General features: G+C 45.2%; 1 protein-coding gene across 1 annotated transcript in view; it reads left to right on the top strand.

The window, feature by feature from the left end:
- Positions 1-1460: 1460 nt before the first annotated feature.
- The window catches only part of HEPACAM (hepatic and glial cell adhesion molecule), a 29033-nt gene continuing 9534 nt past the window's right edge, over positions 1461-20959 (top strand). The window contains exons 1-3 of the mRNA XM_056860615.1: positions 1461-1643; positions 15928-16269; positions 18276-18557. Of these exons, the coding sequence (XP_056716593.1) occupies positions 1559-1643; positions 15928-16269; positions 18276-18557 (709 nt within the window). The 5' untranslated portion in view covers positions 1461-1558. The remainder of the gene's footprint in view (positions 1644-15927; positions 16270-18275; positions 18558-20959) is intronic.

Genomic DNA, 20959 nt, shown 5'->3' with positions numbered 1-20959 from the left:
ATGTAAGGTCACCCAATGTACTTCAGGGGTGAATGGGACTTTGAATCTGTGTCCCCTCCATCCTGGTCTCAATGGTATATTATACTGGCTCTTGTGTAGTATAGTGTACAATTTAAATACATTCAGATTAATTTTTTTGTATCTGATTTGCCTCACAGGGTTCTGTTGCCCTGGCATGAAAGAATATTTGTGGGTCATTGCTAGGGTTTATTTTTATTTTTGTATTTAATTCATGTATATCCCACTTTTCTCCCCAATGGTGATCCAAAGCAGCTTATATCATTCTCCTCTCCTCCATTTTATCCTCACAACAACCCTATGAGGTAGGTTAGACTGAGAGATTGTAACTGGCCCAAGATCACCTAGCAAGCTTCTATGGCACGAGTGGGAATTCGAACCAGGATCTTCCAGACACTAGACTGACACTCTTAACCACTACACCACACTGCTGTCACACACCATCACACCAACCAGCCATGTTTCCATTAGAACAGCAAGTTCTGCACCGCCCCCAGTCAGTTTTCAGATGAGGCTTTTTTTTTTCATGGATTGGAAAAAATAGGAAAGAGGGATGCTTACCCTCCCTCCTCCAAAACCTTAATGCCTTTTAACCCAAAGGACTGTGCTGTGCTGCTCCTTTAAGACTTTTGCATCACAAGGCTTGCTGCCAATTTCAGTTTTCAGCTCAGGCTTTTCTGTGAGTCAAAAGCATCTTCTCTGAACACTATAGCTGACTTCCTCTGCTTTTTCTGTCTCCCTCACCCCCCATAGCTCCTATGCCAGACAGACAAGAGAGGGAAAGCTGCAATTCTGGGAGATCTCCAGGCCCCACCTGGAGGCTGGCAACCTTCATTTGTAAGCATTACATGTTGTTGGTCTAAAAAACCTTCTGGTAGGAGTGTAATTCCTATTTTAGATAACTGCTGCCTCTCCTGCCTGCAAATGCCACATCCTGTGCACATCCGTTTTCAAGTTGTTATGGCTGCTTGCCTGGAACGGTTTTGCCATAAGCTGAAAACTAGAAAAAGCCCAGGAAGGTTTGCAAAGAGACAAAACGGCCACAACTCTTTTCAAGGCCAGGAAATGCAAATGGATCCCATAATTCGCCTCGCCCGCCCGCTGAGGTATTCATTTGAGAGTGCTGTGGGTACTGTGTGGCATATGTCAAAAAACCTCCCTAGGAACTGTGGGAGAGGCTACAGAAGGTGATCTGGACTTTTTTTCTTCAAGAAACTTAATCAGGCCTTTGACACAAAGTTGCTGGAAAGTTGGGGATTGTTTTTTGATTTTATTATCCCCCCCCCTCAAGGATAGATAGTTAGCTAATCCTCAAAAAAGGAGGATGTAGGGCTCGTGAATCCAGAAAACATCAGGTCTGACCAAAAGCGAAGAAAAGAGAAAACAAAACCCCGCAACAACACACAGAGCTCTGTCTATTGAAAAAGGACTTGGCAGGGTTCAGTGGTGGCAGAACAACTCCAAGTGGTACTAAGGGACGTGCCCGGAGTGGACAAATCATGCTAATTGTGTGCGAGAGAGACCGAAAACTAAACCCAAAATGAAGAGGGGAAGGCAAGTCTTGTCCAGAGTTCTCAGGGCTCCTGGTTTTGTGCAGTTAGCTTGCCTTTTTATAATCTACACAGGTAGGAAAACGGCACTCTTTATAAAGCTTTTGGGAAGGGTGGCAAGGTTTGGCAGAAGCTCTTGAAAGAGGGGATATGGTCTGGTTCAGATGTGTGCATGTGTTGTTCAGCTCCTAGGCAAAAGGGTGAGAATCTTTCAAGTGGCAGCTCTGAACACCTGTTGTTCCCCCTCATGCAGGAGGGATCAGGACTCCTTGCAATTCAGCATACTGAGAAGGAATTAACCAAGGGACTCTTTTGGGAGCAGATGATTGATCTGTGCCTCTGAAATTGAGCATAAAGGGGTGGGATGGACATTCAGAATCCTTGGAGCACCTTGTAAAGGTTGAACAGGTTTTAAAAACAAAGCAGGTGGATTTAAGCATGTTCATGCAAAGATGAGTTGCCTGAGAGACCCATCGTTCGACGGCGGCAAGCTGCAAACACGGTTAAGTTCATACGAAATGTTATGATAGAGCCCATGCTTTGAATGCCAATCTTAAATTTTGGCTTCAGGGTTTAAAACTCAAGAAATATGTTTAGAAGGATCTGAAAGCAAATAACTTTCCTAGAAGTGCTGTTGTGTGTTTTATGCATGTGTGTACGGGAGTTTTAAATCCAATTCCTTCAGGAAATTATCTGTTGCATTGTAGCAGCAGAACAACTCTGCTATGAATCCAAGTCCTCAGTTCAAATTTTACTGTTGTTATGAACTTTAGCCAAGCTATTCTCTTTCACCCTCTTCTGCCCCCCCCCCCGCCACTTGTAATATATGACTTATAACACCATCCTGCCTTGAAGGATATTGGATAACAATAAGGTAATTTATTTCTGTCACATTAAACTTAATCCAGCAGCACAGTTGTTTTGGGGACCTACATCTTATTAAAACCAATGGAATAGGATTTCACAGTTACTAACTTGACTTAGCTGCGGATGTAAAGGAGGTTTGACATGGTGAAAACTATACAATTTGGGTGCAATACCCATATGACACAGTGAAGAAGCCGACAGATTTGTGATGTCTTTTGCATAAAAATATGTCTTCTGAAAGGGAAGGTGTAGCCTGATAGCCCAGTTTAGTCCAATCTCACCTGAGTATGGAAGCTAAGCAGGGTTGGCCATGGTTGGTAAGACCATCAAAGGACCAACAAGGAAAACAGGGCGTTGCTATGCAGAGGAAGGCTGTGGTTAACAATCTCTACTCATCTCTTGCCTTAAAAAGTGCATGGTCCTAGGGCTGCCATGAGTCAATTGTGACTTGGCATGCAATTATTATTATTATTAAGAAGGACGGCAAATACCCATTTTGTATTTACTGTTTTTATATGTTAATGTATCTTCCGAGCTAACAAACCTTATAAAATGCTATTTTCCATAGTCTTTGTTGTCTACCCCCTGTGCTTGGAGAGAAGCCTTCCCTTCTTCTGTGGCTCCCCCTCTTAGCTCCTCTTTTGAAAAGGCTATGGGAAGGCTGCCACTCTAGCTCTACTCAAAGGAGGACTTGTGGGGAGGATCTGTAGATTTTATTAAAGGCCCCCTAATTTTCCTCTTAATAAAATCCACAGATCCTCCCCACTACGTCCCCTAATTTTCCTCTAGGAGCCCCGTGGTGCAGAGTGGTAAGCTGCAGTAATGCAGTCCAAAGCTCTTAGGGATAGTTTGCACTGAAAGTTCATTTTGAAATTAGATTTCTCTAATTTGTTGGATGGGTTTTAACAAGCAAGTCAAAATAAGTTAATTGCTGGAACAACATGTTAAATTTTACAACGCTGAACTGTCGAGCTGTTACTCAAGGAGGCAAGGCAACCAGCCTGTGACATGGAGCTCCTTGGGGTACTAGTTGGAATTTAGTTCTTTTGTTTGTGACTTTGTATTTCCACCAGTAAGTCTCTCCAGCAAGGGATACGCTCGTGGCCAAGAGACTGCTTCCTTTAGGGGGGGGAGGGGCAAGAAAATGGTGAGTTTAGACCTAATAGTGGTGGGGGCAGTTTGAAGTTCGGTGCAAGTTAACTTGCAAGACAGTGCAAGTTAATTAAAAAGGTAAAGGTCCCCTGTGCAAGCACCAGGTCGTTGCTGACCCATGGGGTGACATCACATCCCGACGTTTACTAGGCAGACTTTGTTTACGGGGTGGTTTGCCAGTGCCTTCCCCCAGTCGCAAGTTAATTAAGGGGGTGCTAAAGATAAAGGTGGAGCCCCATGGTGCGGAGTGGTAAGCTGCAGTACTGCAGTCCAAGCTCTGCTCACTACCTGAGTTCGATCCCGACGGAAGTTGGTGTCAGATAGCCGGCTCAAGGTTGACTCAGCCTTCCATCCTTCCAAGGTTGGTAAAATGAGTACCCAGCTTGCTGGGGGTAAAGGGAAGATGACTGGGGAAGGCACTGGCAAACCACCCCATAAACAAAGTCTGCCTAGAAAATGTCGGGATGTGACATCACCCCATGGGTTAAGAATGACCTGGTGCTTGCACAGGGGACCTTTACCTTACCTTTTAATTTTCCTCTGATCGTTTGAGCACTTGTCTACTCCAGTTACGAAATATAACTTTTACCATATAGTTCTACCATTCTACCATACGTTGTTAACTGTAGCCATCAAGAGAACTTAGATTAATTGATGGGTTGTACTTTTTTTTTTAAAAAGCCTTGTATCATGTGAACCAGCATAGAGGGTCCAAGATAAGCTTAATTACATTGGATCCCCTCACTTAATTGAAGTGCCCTTCTTGGCACTATGTTGTGATAATACTAATCTTTCTTTCTTACTGCTTAAGGATATACAGTGGTAATGGTCCCAGAATTTCTCTCTGTTGTGTAGCCAGTGTGCCTGGAACACCATGTCCCTGGCTTTTCAGCTGCAAGAAGCCAAATGAAGAAGTATTTCTCTTCTCAGAACAGGCAGGACTCCCCCCCCCTCCTTTAGTGCCTTCTTGTCTGTGAACTCCAGCACTGAGGTCCACTTAACACTTTACCAAATTCCTGCACGGATGGTGCTTCTGTATTGGAATTCATGAGAGATCTTGCAAGTGGACTGGTACAAAAGGGGTCATGTGAGTGAGTCTTCGGTGCCGTTTGCCCATGCTAGCAAACTGCAGTCTGTGGCAGCTTCTTAGTGTGCCTAAATTGCTACCATTACGTCTTGTATTTTGCATGCAGTTTTTATGTTGGAAGTGTTCTACATGGGTGAGGATTTCGTAAATCTGTAATGCAGTGCTAGCATTTTGCTACAGTGCACTTCAAACTAAGGCACCCCCCGCCCCTAGGGTTGCCAGCTCTGGTATGGGAAATACCTGGAGAGACTTAAATAGAGTGTAATGCCATAGAGTCCATTTTCCAAAGCAGCCATTTCCTCCAGGTGAACGTTTTCTCCAAGTGAACCAGATTTCCAGCTACCGCTTGGAGGCTGGCAACCCTAGCCCACCCATCAAACAACACTACAATGGATAGAATAAATCTGATTTGATATCCACACACAAACAAGTTGAACTTGAAAGTACGAGATCTGGATTCAAATGCCACAAATGACTCATTGTTAGGGTTGCCAGCCTCCAGGTGTGGGTCTGGTGATCTCCTGCTTATACAATTGATCTCCAGACTACAGAGATCATTTCCCCTGAGGAAAATGGTTGTTTTGGAGGGTGAACTCTATGGCATTGTACCCTACTTAGGTCCCTCCCCAGGCTCCACCCCCAAAATCACCAATATTTTTTCATGCAGTAGACTTGCGCTGGACAAAAGGCAATACTTCTTTATACAATGAGTGACTAAAATGTGGAATTCAGAGGATGTAGTGATGGCCACAGGCATAGACTGCTTTAAAAGGGGATTAGATAGATTCATGCTAGCCATGGTGACTAAATAGATTCCAGAAATGCTGTTCGTTACACATGTACCCCATCACATCCCCTCTTTTTGGGGTGAATGCATGACACTGTCTACAAGTCTGATGGATGAATCATTCAAACATGTAGATTCCATACCTGTCAGGAAGTTTTCTCCTATCTAGTACTTCTCTTTGATAAAACATCAGCCAGTCACTCTGGGGCAGGAACCTATCAAAGAAATGGTCACCCAGAATGTCGTATTTTGGTTTTATTTGTGTCATTTTCCCAGGACATCCTTGTGAGCTCAGTCTGAACTATTGTGTCACTGTGGTGTTCCACTAGTACTTGGATAACCTGGATTCAAACCCCCACCCAGTCAAGAAGCTCATTGTGTGACCTTGGCCCAGTCACACACTCTCCACCTAACCTACCTCATAGGGTTGTTGTGAGGACAAAATGTGGGGGAGAGCAATGTACCACTGCTCCAAGTTCCATGGAGGAAGGGTAGGATAAAAATATATAAACAGATGATAACTTTTCTACTTCTATACATTGAAGAATAATGCCCCAAAGTCACATGCAAATACAATTATGTAATTAGACTTTGCTGAGATACCCACTAGGTAATGTGCTAGTCGAATCAGGAAGCTAGTAGGTAGCTCTCAGTATTGTACAAATTCAGTGCACACCAACAACAGATACAGAGTGAGTAAACAGGTATCCTATTAGATTAATGTTTTCTATGGAATAGCTATGGTTGGAGAAAGTCAGGTGGGATTGGCCTTTCCTGATATCCCATCTTCATCTTGAAATTCTCAGTGGATGGAAGTTACGGCTGCAATGAATTTGATGGAGAACTTTCCCAAATAAATCCTGCTAACATAAAAGTGCTCGCAACTTTTGAATTAATATTCCAGCTGGTGTTTTATTTTGAAACCCCCAAGCTATGGTTGCCATCAGATGCAGAGGACTTAGGCTGCTTCCACCCAGTCAGCATTCTGTGTGTTGCTCCCATTGCCACTGTGAATGCAGAGGCATGCTCGTTGGAAACAGGTTCCACAGGTGGAAGTTCTCTGCACACTTTCCTCTGACTTTTTTCCATATGTTCTGCAATCAGTCTGTACTGGCTGTTTAGGGCATGATTATCAGGCTGGCATGCAACTTGCTAACCCTTTTTGTTTTGTTTTTTATGCATATGCTACAGCAGTTTAACAGTTCTACTGTACATGTATTGTGCCATCAAGTCACAGCTGACTTATGGTGACCCCATAGAGTTTTCAAGACAAGTGATTAAGTAGAGGTGGTTTGCCTTTGCCGAGCTTTCCTTGATGGTCTCCCATCCTAGTACTGACCCTGCTGAGCTTCCGGGATCTGATGATATCGGGCTATCTGTTAGCATTTAAAATAAGTGGCTGTCGATCATTACAATGCTATAGCAATTACCAGTTTTCTTTTGCAAAAGCCCTCCAGTGGTACAGCGGGAAAATGGCCCCATGAGGGGTCTGATGGTCGACAAATGATGCCTATGCAGGTGTGACCTATGCAAGGCAGAAAAATGTGCACCATTCCTCTCACATGGCATGCGCATGCACTTGGCGTGTGTCCTTCCCAAAAAGGCTGCAGTAAAAGCAGGTCTGGGACAGTGAAGTGAGGACAGCGACAACCTGGAAACAGGATGGGTAGAGCATATCGTGTGGAGTTTCCTTTCCAAAAGCGCTCCGGTTTGGAAGCCAAGGTGGAGAAAATCTTTCAGCACAAATGAAAGAAGAACAAAAGCCAAAGATTGGCACGGCTACCCCTGCCTTTGAATTGTGACAGGAAGTCAGGAATGCCATTAATAGAAGGCTGGCCATTCAGTGCGTGTGTGACTCACGTAACACTCTCTGGTCTTACATAACGAGTGACTGTTGGTATAAAGAATTAAATGGACCTGTACAGTAGCTACGTATGAGAAAGGCAGAAATCCTTTATTGAGAACAAGGATAAATTTGTCCTGTGTTGAAATTACGATATTATTGTAAGTTATGCGCAAGAGAATATATCACAAAGGATGCTTTTGAAATGACTTAATTTTTAATACAGTTGAATGTACTCAAGACTGGGACTACTGAAACATTTGTTCTCCTGCCCCAACTTTAATTTAAAATGGTGCCTATTTGGTTGCTGAAATATGACTTTTTCCACTTTGTAGTTTCTTTTAGCATCTCCTTAGACTTGGTTCGTATTTTCAATAAGTACATCAGTTATCCAGTTATCCTTTTCTATGCATATTTTCATTATCATTATTTCCCCAGTCTCTAAGGACTTTATCATAGTGATTAGGAAATTCCTACACCATCACAGAAGCTATGATGTCACATTTCCTGAAACTCCATCTTCTCCCAGACATCCCCCAATCTCTCAGTATTTGCAAGTGCATGGCTGGCCACCCCACTCTATGGTACAGAGTCTAGGAATTGAAGTCCTAGAGTGACATCACATCCCCTCTGAGCTCCCTGCCCAGGCACAACCCTGAAATATCCTCGGATTTCCCAAGATGGAGTTGGCATCTTTAGCATGGGGAAGATCGTGTCAGCTTGAAGGCCCCAGGCAGCCTACGTTTTGAAACAGCCCTCAATCCAAATAGTTACATTTAAGGACTACAGACTGAATTTGTACAGATTTCTTGAAGTGGTTCGTTCAGATTGAGACGATTTCTTTACACAACGCATAGTTAAATTGTGGAACTCCCTGCCCCAGGATGTGGTGATGGCTGCCAACTTGGGAGGCTTTAAAAGGGGAGTGGACATGTCCATGGAGGAGAGGGGTATTCATGGCTACTAGTAAAAATGGATGCTAGTCATGATGCATACCTATTATCTCTAGGATCAAAGGAGCATGCCAAATATATTAGGTGCTGTGAAACACAGGCAGGATGGTGCTGCTGCAGTTGTCTTGTTTGTGGGCTTCCTAGAGGCACCTGATTGGCCACTGTGTGAACAGACGGCTGGACGTGATAGGCCTTGGTCCAGCATGGCTTTTCTTATGTTCTTATATTTTTAAGATTAGGCGCCCTTGGCTACTCCTTTCAGAGGTGGCAGGAATTAGCAGATGTATCCAGGTGCGTCTCTAAGGAGAGAACCATCCTAAAGGTCTCTGCTAAAATGCACTTGGGCTGTGCCAAACCAGAAGCGCCACCATCTAGGCTGGAAGGGCTCCGCTGTCTCTGCTGCCTTTGTCCTGCGTCTGATTATTCTGTTTGCCAGGTCCTTGATGTAGCCTTGTGAATCACAAATGCTGATGTTCCTGTACACTGCAGCCTTTTAAACTTGGGCCAGAAAGGAGCTAAGACCAACAACCGAAAGCTTTGTCCGCTGCTCCTGGCAGTCTCTTTTTCTGCCCCCCAAAAGCTGGAGCTGGTGCCTAGGATACCAATTCCCCCTCCCTTTTCCTGGAGGGGGTTACTACTCAGGATACAAAATGTGCTGAAAGAAACCAGCCTTCTGAACAGTCAGCCTGAATGAGTGCCAGCCCTTACTTTTTCTACACACACTTCCTCTTGAAAAATAAATTGATTCTATGGAGTCCTAGAAATGGAAAAGTCCAAAAGAACGTCTAGTCTAGCCCATCTGCTGTGAGGCAGGAACACCCATTCTTTGCCCTCCTCTTTCTGATCAACCATAGGTTTGGGAAATGCCTGGAGATTTAGGGTAGAGGATGGAGTTTGGGGAGGGGAGGGACATCAGCAGAGTCTGAAGGCCATACAATCCACCCTGCAAAACAGCCGTTTTCTCTAGGGGAACTGATTTTTGTAGCCTGGAGAACAGTTGTAATTCTGGGAGATCACCAGGCCCAATTTGGAGGTTGGCAATCTCACAGCCTAAGCGGTTTTGGACATACAGAGAAATCAACTGCAGAGGAAGTCAAATTCCTTCCAGACAACATTAATTATCCAGTCAGTCCTAGGTGACACCAATGGGAGTGGGTCATATCTGAACATATCAAATGAACGCAGAACTACATATTACTCCCAAATAGACATTATCCAAGTCCCTGTGGTCACATCTGTTATGGACCTCCTAGTATCAGAGATAAAATTGATATCTATAGCTAACACAGTGTTTTCAGTGGTGATCTCTCCCCACTTATGGAATTCTTTTCCATCTGAAATAAACCAGATTCATATATTTGTTTTTGTCCTTTTCATATAACCGTTTGGTCCATAAGTTATTTTGAGCACTGAGTGTTTTGTTGTGATTTGACCCACCTGTATGTATATACCCTGTTGACTGTTGAAATATTAGTTAGTGAATTGATTTATTACTTTGTTCTTGCTTGTCTTGGGGAGTGAAACTTGAGCTATATTATGATTATATGTTTATCTAGTACATTTTTAAATCTCATCCTTCCTCCAAAGGAGTTTGGGGTGGTGTGCCTCATTCTCTCCTCGATTTTATCATTACAACAACCCTGTCAGATAAGTTAGGCTTAGGGTTGCCACCAGTGGGGGATGGGGGGGTAGCATTGCCAGATCCAGGGTTGGGAGACTTCTGGAGATTTGGGGATGGAGGCTGGGGAGGACAGGGACCTCAGTGGGGTACAATGCCATAGAATCTACCCTCCAAATCACCCATTTTCTCCAGGGAAACTGATCTCTGTAGTCTGGAGATGAGCAGTAATTCCAGGGGATCCCCAGGTGCCACCTGGAGGCTGGCATCCCTATTTAGTCTGAGAGAGAGAGTCATCTAAGGTAACCCAAAGAGCTTCCAGTGGCAGAAGGGAGATTTGAAACAGGTACTCTGATGGCCTGCTACACCATGCCGTTCATAAATATAAATAAGGGAAAGCAGGACTGGAAGAAGACAGTTCGGAGCAGAGAAGAAAGGCAGAATTTAACTCTCCATGCATAGTTAGTTTTCTGCGGCTCCCCCACCCCCTGCCTGAACCTTCCCAACAGTTTACATAAATGTTTACCCTCAGAACTGCATGTTCTGGAACTTCTCAGGTTTTTGCTATATATATTAGTTCAGTGATGGCGAACCTTTTAGAGACCAAGTGCCCAAACTGCAACCCAAAACCCACTTATTTATCGCAAAGTGCCAACACAGCAATTTAACCTGAATACTGAGGTTTTAGTTTAGAAAAAACAACTCATATATTAATTAATTAATTAATGACATTAATTTGTCCAATCCCCTCTTAAAGGCATCTTGGCTAAATGCTATCACCACATCCTGTGGCAAGGAGTTCCACAGGTTAATTACATACTGGGTAAATGGGTGTTCCTCTTTTAGTAGGGGATTTCACTGAAAAGTGGGAGGCGCCGCAAAGCCCACGCTGTGGCCCGAGCACTCTGCTCCCCTCCAGCTGTGCCACGCTGTGAGCTATGCTCCCCTCCAACCTAGCTCCTCTCCAACCCCGCCACGGGAATCACCTTTGCCACAGACTCAACAGGCTGCCGTCCGCGCCGCACCCTCACACCGCATGTGAGCCCCCTGGCATGTGAGCCGGCCTTCCGCATGTGACGGGAGGGAGGAAGCGCTCCCATTGGGCTGCTGGGCAGAGAGGCGGGTGATGTGAGAAATGCCCTCAGGTGCGCGTGGGGAGGGGAACAACCTGGCCCCGTGTCCCTCTGGCTTTCTAGTAACGAACTCAGGCAAACACTGTCCTGGAGCGATGGCGCGCATGCCCACAGAGAGGGCTCTGAGTGCCCCCTCTGGCACTCGCACCATAGGTTCACCCCCACTGTATTAGTTCTACCCTCAGACATCTCAGGTTTTACTGGGCACAACCAGTATCAAGAGACTAGACACAAATCACCCAATAAGCTTCATGGCTGAATGAGGGATTTGAACTGGGGTCTGCCCAGTCCTAGCCCAACACTTTAGCCATGATGCCACAGTGGATCACAACTAAATATTCTAGAATCATGGAGTTGGAAGGGACCACCAGGGTCATCTAGTCCAACCCCCTGCACAATGCAGGAAATTCACAACTACCTCACTCCCACACCCCCAGTGAATTGGTTAAGCCAGAAGGGGAGGAGTCTACAAGACCAACTCACTAAGGCAAAGTCAGCTGATGGAAAACAGGAAGTGGACAAATTTGCCTAGTCCTCCATGCAGATGATAACACCAAAACAATTGGTGGGCATCCTATAGTAACAGACCAAGGCACTTAAAAAAGGGGGGTTGATCTTTTAAATAAATAACAAAATACCGTATTTTTCGCTCCATAGGATGCACCTGACTATAAGACGCACCTAGTTTTTAGAGGAGGAAAACAAGAAAAAATCTTCTTTTCCTCCTCTAAAAACTTGTTTTATGGAGTGAATGCCAAATGGGCGCGTGTGCGTCAGGACAGCGCGAGCCGGCGTTCCCCACCCTGACGGCCAGCTGGGAGGCGGGCGGGGCCACACAGAGCCGCGCGTGCGCGTCAGGATGGTGCGAGCCGGCGTTTCCCGCCCGGACGGCCAGCTGGGAGGCGTCCGGGGCCGCACAGAGTCGGCTGGGCACGTGTGCGTCGGGACGGTGCGAGCCGGCGCACGCGCCCAGCCGGCTCTGTGTGCCCCGCCCGGCTCCCAGCTGGCCGTCCGGGCGGAGAACGCCAGCTCGCGCCGTCCCGACACGCACGCGTGGCTCTGTGCGGCCCCACCCACCTCCCAGCTGGCCGTCGGGGCGGGGAATGCCGGCTTGTGCCGTCCCGACGTGCACGTGCCCAGCCGGCATTCACTCCATAAGACGCACAGACATTTCCCCTCACTTTTGAGGAGGAAATAAGTGTGTCTTATGGAGCGAAAAATACGGTACATTTTGATTTTGAAGGTTTACCGTATAATGGCGTATGACTGTGTGTGGCTTGCTGAATCTGCCTGGCTGTGCTTGTTAATGGTCTGACCCTCCAGCACCTGGCCGAAACTAGCTTCTCTGCAGGAGTCTGAATCCCGCAAGGGCTACTTGTCGGGAATCTCCTGAAAGGTCTTTGTGCGGTATTCTGATGCCCAGAAGCTCCTGTGTAGCACTGTCCTTTGGCTTTCTTTCTGGTCTTACAGTTTTGGTTTTTTTCATAGAGGTTGCTGGAAGATAAATACAGGGGAGACATATACCTAGGACCACCATACCTGTGCTAGGGAGTTCTGGGTCTTTTTTTTCTGGTGGCTTTTTAAAAACTGCATCATTTGTAGCTTTCCCCTTGCGTTTTGCATCAGGCAAAGGAAGAGGAATGAGCGAAGGCTTGCATACTAATAGGTCCCATGACTTTGGGCCTTGTTTAAGCCTTTTCTTGTGCTCCTGCGCACAGCTCCTAATCTGACACTTAATTGTCAACCAGATGATTCATGTTCCCCTCTGCTGTGTATCAATACTAGTTTTGTTTAGATCTCTTCACCCAGGCAGCGGGCCCTGGCCCTTTTGGAGGCGGCTCATCTGATACTGAGCATTTGTTCTCTTCCAGCAGCATGCCCAACGGCACGTGTCCTCTTTTGCTCCTTCTTAGCCTGGCAGTGTTCACATAACCTGTGCTCCAGACTGCAGATCGTGGAGCCTAACCAAAGTAAAATGCCATCTGCTTGGATTTGGCAGTAAGAGATAGAGTTAGATAAATTGCTATCGTCAGTGTATCGGTATTCCTGAGAACCCGAATATCGTTCTGGATACCTGAATATGTCTGAAAAATACCAATAATGTATTTTATGGAAATTTATTCAGACGAGAAATATCCAAATGCACATCTCTAGATGTCATGTCTTTCCCAGGTACCGCTCTCGAAACCTGGCATTTTGCCAAGACACAGCTGGCAACCCTTCCTGTGTGTAGTGTGACAGCTGGCAATTTTTCCTGATGTGCCCATGTTGACCTTCACATTGAACTCCCGCAGCATGTCTCTCAACTCATGATGTAGTGGCTGTTATCATAAGGAGGGATAATAGGTGGCTGTGTTTCCAGATATAAAAAACAGGAAATTTAGACAGGTGAACAAGAAGATCAGAATTCTGTTTGCTTTTATTTATTTACTTGGAGATTTTATGTGTTACCTTTCCAGAAACCGATCTAGGTGGCTGACAACATAAAACAAATAAAACCACTAAACCGAATTTTTACTAGGCAACCCAAGTAAAACTAGCCCATTCCAAACAGCTTTATTGCCATCACATCTGACATTAGGATTACTCGTTTCTATGACAACAGATGAAAGATCTGGGGAGCCGCAAACAGAGCTTTCTGTAGTGTAGTGCCAGATGCCTGTTCCAAAACCACAGAGTCTTTCTCCCATCCTTCTTGCCTTTTCCCCTCATCCAACCTCTCCCCTAGAAACGATTATCTATTGCACTAGCTAGAGAATAATGCTGCTGAGGTTGCTGTTCAGTTTCAGAGTGAGTGTGGGTCGGATTCAGTTCTCGGCAGGATGGAACAGAGCCTGGCTGATTTGCCGCCCTCCCCTTATATGCATCCTCTTATAGGCCTGAAAGCCTTTTTTTATTTTTTGCGAGTGCAACTACCAATGGAACAATGAATGTCACAAATGATCGTGCGAGTGTTTTTATGTTCTTATGACCTCTGCATTGAGTTACACATAAACAAATTGGTGGTGGTGGGTTGTCTGGACTCTTCTCAGCTTTGGCTGTAAAATTGCCACTCAGTTGAGATCAAATGAAAGAATCCCATGTGGGGCTGACGGGGGTTGGTGACGTATTTTTAAAAAACACACACACACCATAGCCAATTACAAAGCAGCATTTTCAGGGGGAAGGGACTCACGTGATTCAGAAACTCCACATTTTCGCTGGGAATGCATAATTGATCACAAGGTACTCCTTGAATTTCTTTGGGGCAGCCCCCCCCATGCATTGTGTTTTAAGAATTCCACTGCAGATAATGTGCAGTTAGAGAGCAGCAGATCCAGCGGAAACAGACAATATTGGCATAAAAGACCAATATGACCAGGCAGAGACCGGCTCCATTACACTGGCAGACAAACACGTAGGCTAGCTTTTCCACTTCCTGGAATTCTTCTTGAACAAGCCCCTTATTAATGTGCATTGCACAAATGCGGTGTTTGGAATTTCTAAGTGGCATGTTGCCGCTAACAAGAGCTGTGGGTGGTACCCCTTTGCTGTAAATGCTGGGGGGTGGGGAGGCTTTATCCCTTTAGTCCAGGTTGCTCCTTTTGCAGGCTGAATTTTTTTGGAAGTTATTTATTTGGAGGGGGTGGGGGGAGCTGAAAAACCTCTGGTGGTGTTGCAAACTCATTGGTCTGCACATCGTTGTCCCAGCATCAGTCCAAATGTGGATGAGCTCATTCCTTTGCCTGGGAACACACCACAGAGTAAAAAACAAAACTTGATACTATAGCAGCCCTTCACATTTTCTGCTCTGTTGGGTGCTAAGGAAGGGAAAGGTCAGGTGAGCTGTACTGGCTTTCCTTTGCCTTTTCTAAAAGCTGGGAAGTCTGTGGAGATTTTCCACAGGATCACCATGGTGAGGCCGTGTTCATCCTCAGCGCTGCCTTATGTCACTTAAAATGACAGCTGCCAAGCGTCTGTGTTTTGAGCCTTGCAACCAGTTAATTAAACTTTCAATCCCCACTAAAGTGAATTCATTGATTGAGGAATTGGAAGTGGGGGCGGTAACGGAGCTGACAACCAGCAAAATGCTCAAGGACTTAGGGACTCCAAGTACTGCACAGAAATTCTGATTTCCCCCCTCCTTTTGACAGAAAAAAATTAAATCCTCCAATACATGTTTAAAAAAGGACTGTTTACATCTGCTAATAGGGCCAAATAGGTCCTGATTAAGTCACAGCTGAAGAAAATGAAATATGTTCGACAACAGTTTAGATCTTGTGGTAGATCTCTGCTGACAGAAGGGATTTTTTGGCAGTAGAATTGGACTTCCTGCTCTCCTCCCTCCTGCTGTGGCCCAAATGCTACTCTTGGGGGACAGGGGAGCCTAAAGAACTGCATGGGGGAGAAGTTGGTCTGCAATGGGAGGGGGGCATTGGCACAAATCTCCCCCTTCTGTTAGCTGAAATTTCCAATGGGTTCTAAGCCTATGGAGAATACATAGCATACAATTTGGTTAAAGGTAAAAAAAGTTTTCTTTCTCTTTAAGTATCTCTTTGGGGCCAGTTATGACCTGCAATGCACAGAAGAGTTTAAAAATGGTTTACTTTCCCATGCCATATCCAAAGTTAACATTGCTGTCATTCCAGGGTGAAAATTGTTATTTTTTTCTTTAGCAATAAGAAGCAAAGGCCACTGAAGCTGGTAGCTTGAGGCTGAAATCAATACCTTGCATTTCTGTTAAATCCAGATGTTAAATCCTAAACCAACAGGCCTCTCCATGCCTTCTTTCCTTTCCCTGGACGCAGGCTATTCGAGCCTATCCAAATGGAGGATAGAGATTTGGTGCATTCCCAAATGTAAGAGGAAGGAAAAGCATCACAGTTAGAGCTCCATGCTAACTAACGAGTTTTTTTTTTTTTTTTTGGCCTCTTCACTAGATCTGCTAGAGGGAGTCAATATTACCAGCCCAGGGCTTTTAATTCATGGTACGGTTGGTAAACCCGCCCTCCTCTCTGTGAGATACACCAGCACCAGCAATGACAAACCCGTGATCAAGTGGCAAGTGAAGCGGGACAAGCCTGTTACTGTGGTGCAGTCTATTGGCACGGGGATTATTGGGAACCTGCGCCCGGACTACAGGGACCGGATTAAAATCTTCGAGAATGGCTCCTTGCTGATCAAAGAGCTGCTGTTGTCTGATGAGGGCACGTACGAGGTGGAGATCTCCATTACGGCCGACACCTTCACAGGGGAGATTAACATTAACCTTACAGTGGATGGTAAGTCTAAGAAAATTAGTGGGTTTCCCCCACCCCCAGAAGGTATAATTTTATCCTATATGCCATGAGATTATAACTGAATCTGTGCAGATATCATCGTCATCATCCCTTTATTGGCATACAAACACAATTCAAAAGGTTACAAAAGGAATGGGAAGGTTAAAAGGCGCCCTTTGTAAAATGGTTAAAAGGCGGTTACATTGAGAAATACAGTTTGTTGGTACTGCCATCTAATCTGTGCAGATATCATGCTTCTGACCTTTTAATATTGCACCTTGGTTTTATGGTTAACCTATGTTTTCAAACTCTGAAAGGTTTGATCTGGAGAACCGGGTTTGATCCCCCATTCCTCCACATGGGCGGCGGAGGCTAATCTGGTGAACTGGACTTGTTTCCCCCACTCCTACACATAAAGCCAGCTGGGTGACCTTGGGCTAGTCACACTCTCTCAGTCTTGCCTACCTCACAAGGTATCTATTGTGGGGAGGGGAAGGGAAGGTGATTGTAAGCCGGTTTCAGTCTCCCTTAAGTCTCCCAACTCTTCTTCTTCCTATTCAAGAGGACAGCTGGAAGAAGGTTGGGGTTAGAGTTCTGTTGAGGAAGCTGAGAAATTCTGGCTCTGAATGTCCTCTGGGTGCTGGAGAAACAATTGAAAAAGTGGCAGGAGCTGTTTGGAGGAAGTGTGGTGCAAGTGAAATCAATACCCAGTCAGCACATTCATAATGAATGTGGGTGGGTGAGGGAGGGAGGTGGAGTAATGGCTGTGATCTTCCCAGTTCTAATGGAAAGCTGGGTTATGTGTTGGGAGGTGCCAAAGATCCTAGGCTCTGTTTCTAACAACGGGGATTTCAGGTAGCACAGAAAGGTGTTTCTCAGCCTGGAACCCTGGAGTCTACCTGCCAGTCAGAGTATGAGGTGAACGGACCAGTTTCATATGACGTACAGCCAAGGGTCCTCAGTTTTGTGGAGATTGCAGGCACTTTGGGAGTTTCTGGAAAGTGTAGTGAATGCCCCACAAAATGGCTGTCATGAGGGCATTTCAGTGTTTTTGTTCTTTCAGTGGTGGGGACGGGGTCAGGGCCTTCAGTGTTTGAAGGAGGGGGGCAAGAAAAAGTTCTGGTAATGGTATAATTGCCTGAGCTTAATAATATTTATCCAAGTGAAATAAATTGAGATGGGTGTCCATGTTTACCACCTGCAAGTCATTTTATGGCTGGGGTTGCTGATATTTATTTTCACTTCTCTTCGTGAGGGTTCCTCTCCCTTTCTGCTAGTACTGAAGCTCTTGTGGTGAAATAGTTTCAAATAGGGATGCTCAAACACCCACTGGTTCTGCTCATATCCTGTTTGGCAGGTTGTTTTCAGGGAGCCAGTTTTTTGATGGACTGTTCAGGTGTTCCTTGACCCATTTGTGGGTGCTTGGAAAGGTCGTTTCGCTGTATTCATTCCTAACAGTCTACTATAGCACAACCGGCTTGTCATTCATTGGGAAATTTGGGGGGAGCACTGAAAAATCTCCTATGAAATAGTTTCTCTTTTGGAAAGAGGCTGTGAAGTGCAGATGAATTTCAGTAGCAGTGGTCAAGTTTTCTTCTACTGTTAGTGATTTTCCTTTTCAAGAGCCCTTGCTACGCTTCCATAAAACTCCAAATTCCCCAGAACACTTTCTGAAAAACCAGTACACCTGAGTAGGGGTGATGGCTTAATAATACAGTATCCCAAACATCCAGCTACTTTCTGATTGGTAAAATTCCATCTATGGATCTGAAACAGAAACAAGAAGATTAATATAATTGCTGGGGGAAAGGTCTTTAAAGTTAGGTTTGTTTTTCAAGAATTAACAAGAGAGTTTCTCTCTCTCCTTTCTCTCTCTTTCTCTTTCTGGTTTTCTCTTTCTCTCTTTTCTTTCCCTCTTTCTCTCTTTTTCTCTCTCTCACTTTCTCTTTCTTTTGTTTTCTCTCTTTCTTTTCTTTCCCTCTCTCTCTTTCTTTCTTTCTCTCTCTTAGTTCCAATTACAAAGCCTCATGTTGTCCTGGCTTCCTCCACCGTATTGGAGCTGAGTGAGTATTTCACGCTGAACTGTTCGCACGAGAATGGCACCAAGCCTGCCTACACATGGCTGAAGGATGGCAAGCCGCTCAGCAACGACTCCCGCCTGATCCTCTCCCATGATCAGAAGGTCCTCACCATCACCCGAGTCCTCATGTCTGACGACGACACGTACAGCTGTCTGGTAGAGAACCCCATCAGCAGTGGGCGAAGCATCCCCATAAAACTGACGGTGTATAGTAAGTATGTCTGATGCAGAGAGTTGCAAAAGGGAGAATGTGGGGAAAATGGGGGAGCAGGAAGGATAACGTGGGTCACTTATGCATGGGAGGTTTACCGGAGTTCGTTGCTCGCTGGACCCACACTTTCCTGTTGGGAATCTCTGCACAAGCAGTCTCCAATCTCAAATCAAGGCCCCACCCGTTAAATGCTGCTTTGTAGTGCTTACTGTGAAAGAAACCCAATGGCAGCATAAAAAAGCATTTTAAGAACAAAAAACAGAGCAATCTGAAAGGGGGGGAGAAATATAAGCCTCATTTTTAAAACGCCTTTCTTCTGCTCAGAAAGAGCTGCCAGGAAGCAGGAAGCATTTGAATCCCCACTTACACCCTGCTTTGTAATTGGCTGTGAGAGAAAGCAAGCTTCTGTGTCCTGCGTTTTGCCTTATGCACGGGGATTTCACCCGGGATGAGCTCAAGGGAGAGGGAAGAATCTGGTGAACAGAGGAACGGGAAGTCCCCGGATTTGTGAGGGCTGGCAGTGAGGTCATCTCTAATGGATGGAAAACTCACGCATAACTCCAAGGAACAACCAAGACAGACCGGGGGTGAATGTGAGTTAAAGTACTCATGCATAGACGACCATGGTGTAAAAATATCTCAGGACTGGAAACGAGAGAGGAAGCTAGCTTATTGAACAAACATTTCCGAACATCTAAGATTTTCAAGTAGTGCAAGCAAATCAACGTAAAGGGGTGGTGCTGTGGATGAGGGAAGGATGCTGGCCCCCTTTCGTCATATTAGATTGTCTTGTTTGTACTGTCCATATTGAAAATATACAGATGAAATCTCTTTTGGAAGCTCCTTTCAAATGCATGCTTGTTATATACAGCGGCAACAGTGAATGTGCTCCAAAGAAGAAGGGGATGGGTAGGATTGTGAACATGGGATTTAGGAAATTCTGGCACAACTGACTCTGTGGCTGAGCTGGTGCTCCCTTTGCCATTGGCCCATCAACTTAGCCCTCGCCTCATCTCCTTTATCCTTTTCTCTCAGCGGGAACCCTGGTCCCTTCAAGATGGTGGATCAGCCCCTGGTCCCCAATATCCGGTTGTCAGACCTCCCTTCCTATTAGCTCACTTGCATTTCAGAACGCATACATACACACCTCTTACCTACACAAAAGGTAGCTTTCTTGCTCTTTTCTTTCTGTTGGTGCAAAATCCTGAGTTGACCCAAGTACAAGCTTCCTGGGCAGAATCATGCCAAAGGGATCAGCAACTTAGAAGTTCCACCACTTCCAGCTGGCAGCGACGCCGGAGAAGAAAGCAGGGGTCTCCATGGCATCCTTTAAAAACAGCGGCTGTGAAAATTGCCTGTAAAACTCAGGCTACAGTGATAAATCAAGGGCCGCACTCGATCTGCACAGGCTGTGTCCAGATGGCGCCGGCTGTTGAGAGCCCCAGCATTCACTTCACTGGATTCTCACACAGAAAGTACTTCTCTCTCTGGAAGGAAACGCGTTTTGTTGAACATTCTCTTCAACTCGTTGTGCTAAAGGGATTAGGATGAAGAATCGCCATCCCATGCAGTTTGATCTGTTGTTAAAGAGGGTTTTACTTGTGCAGAGTCTACATTCTCTGGCTTAAGTAGCCTGTGGATCACATAACTAGAACAACAGTCTGTTGTTCACAGTTAACTGGCTCTCCTCCATCACCCCAATCTGCCAAAATATCAGCAAAATTCAAGTTTTCAGAACAAGATAATGTAACCCTGTAACAAGAATGTAACCCTGTTGGGAATTTTCACTGGTGGCATAGATTCTAAAAATTCAGTTTTGTGATTAGAAAGAATTTTGCAAGCTAGGGGGGGAAATCTACATAATCCTCAGTGATCCCGCCTTCCTGCCCTATTTTTTAATCATTGTCTTTATTTTTCTGTATGTCTTTTAGCTCTAGTTTTAATTGTTTTAATGATGTGGGTTTTGTTGGTTTTAATGATTGTTAAGATGCACTTTTATTTATATGTTTTAATTTGTTAGCTGCCCTGGTGGCCCTTATGAGGGCTGACAGGTGGGATATAAATTTTGTTCAATAAATAAATATTTGCAATTTGCTCCTAATTTTGCAGAGGAAAGCAATGGCTAGCTACCTCTGTTAGTCTCTTGCCTTGAAAACCCTAGGGGGTCACCATAAGTTGGCTGCGACTTGACTTGACTTGACTTACACACAACTTACTAATTTTGAAAGCTTTATTTCTGCGGTTCCAGCATGTGCTATCACAGCAAAAAGCTTGTCAGATCTTTGCTGAGCTGTCAGTATGAACTAACGTTAATAGGTCTCCATCCCTGACACTTGAAAGAAGAACACCTGGGAGAAAAGTGTGGTGCCTGTCAGATGGTAGAGGGAGCCTTTTGGGATAGA

Source organism: Euleptes europaea, chromosome 14 (assembly GCF_029931775.1).
Source record: "Euleptes europaea isolate rEulEur1 chromosome 14, rEulEur1.hap1, whole genome shotgun sequence".
Lineage (NCBI taxonomy): Eukaryota > Metazoa > Chordata > Lepidosauria > Squamata > Sphaerodactylidae > Euleptes > Euleptes europaea.
This window is presented reverse-complemented; position numbering and strand designations above follow the sequence as displayed.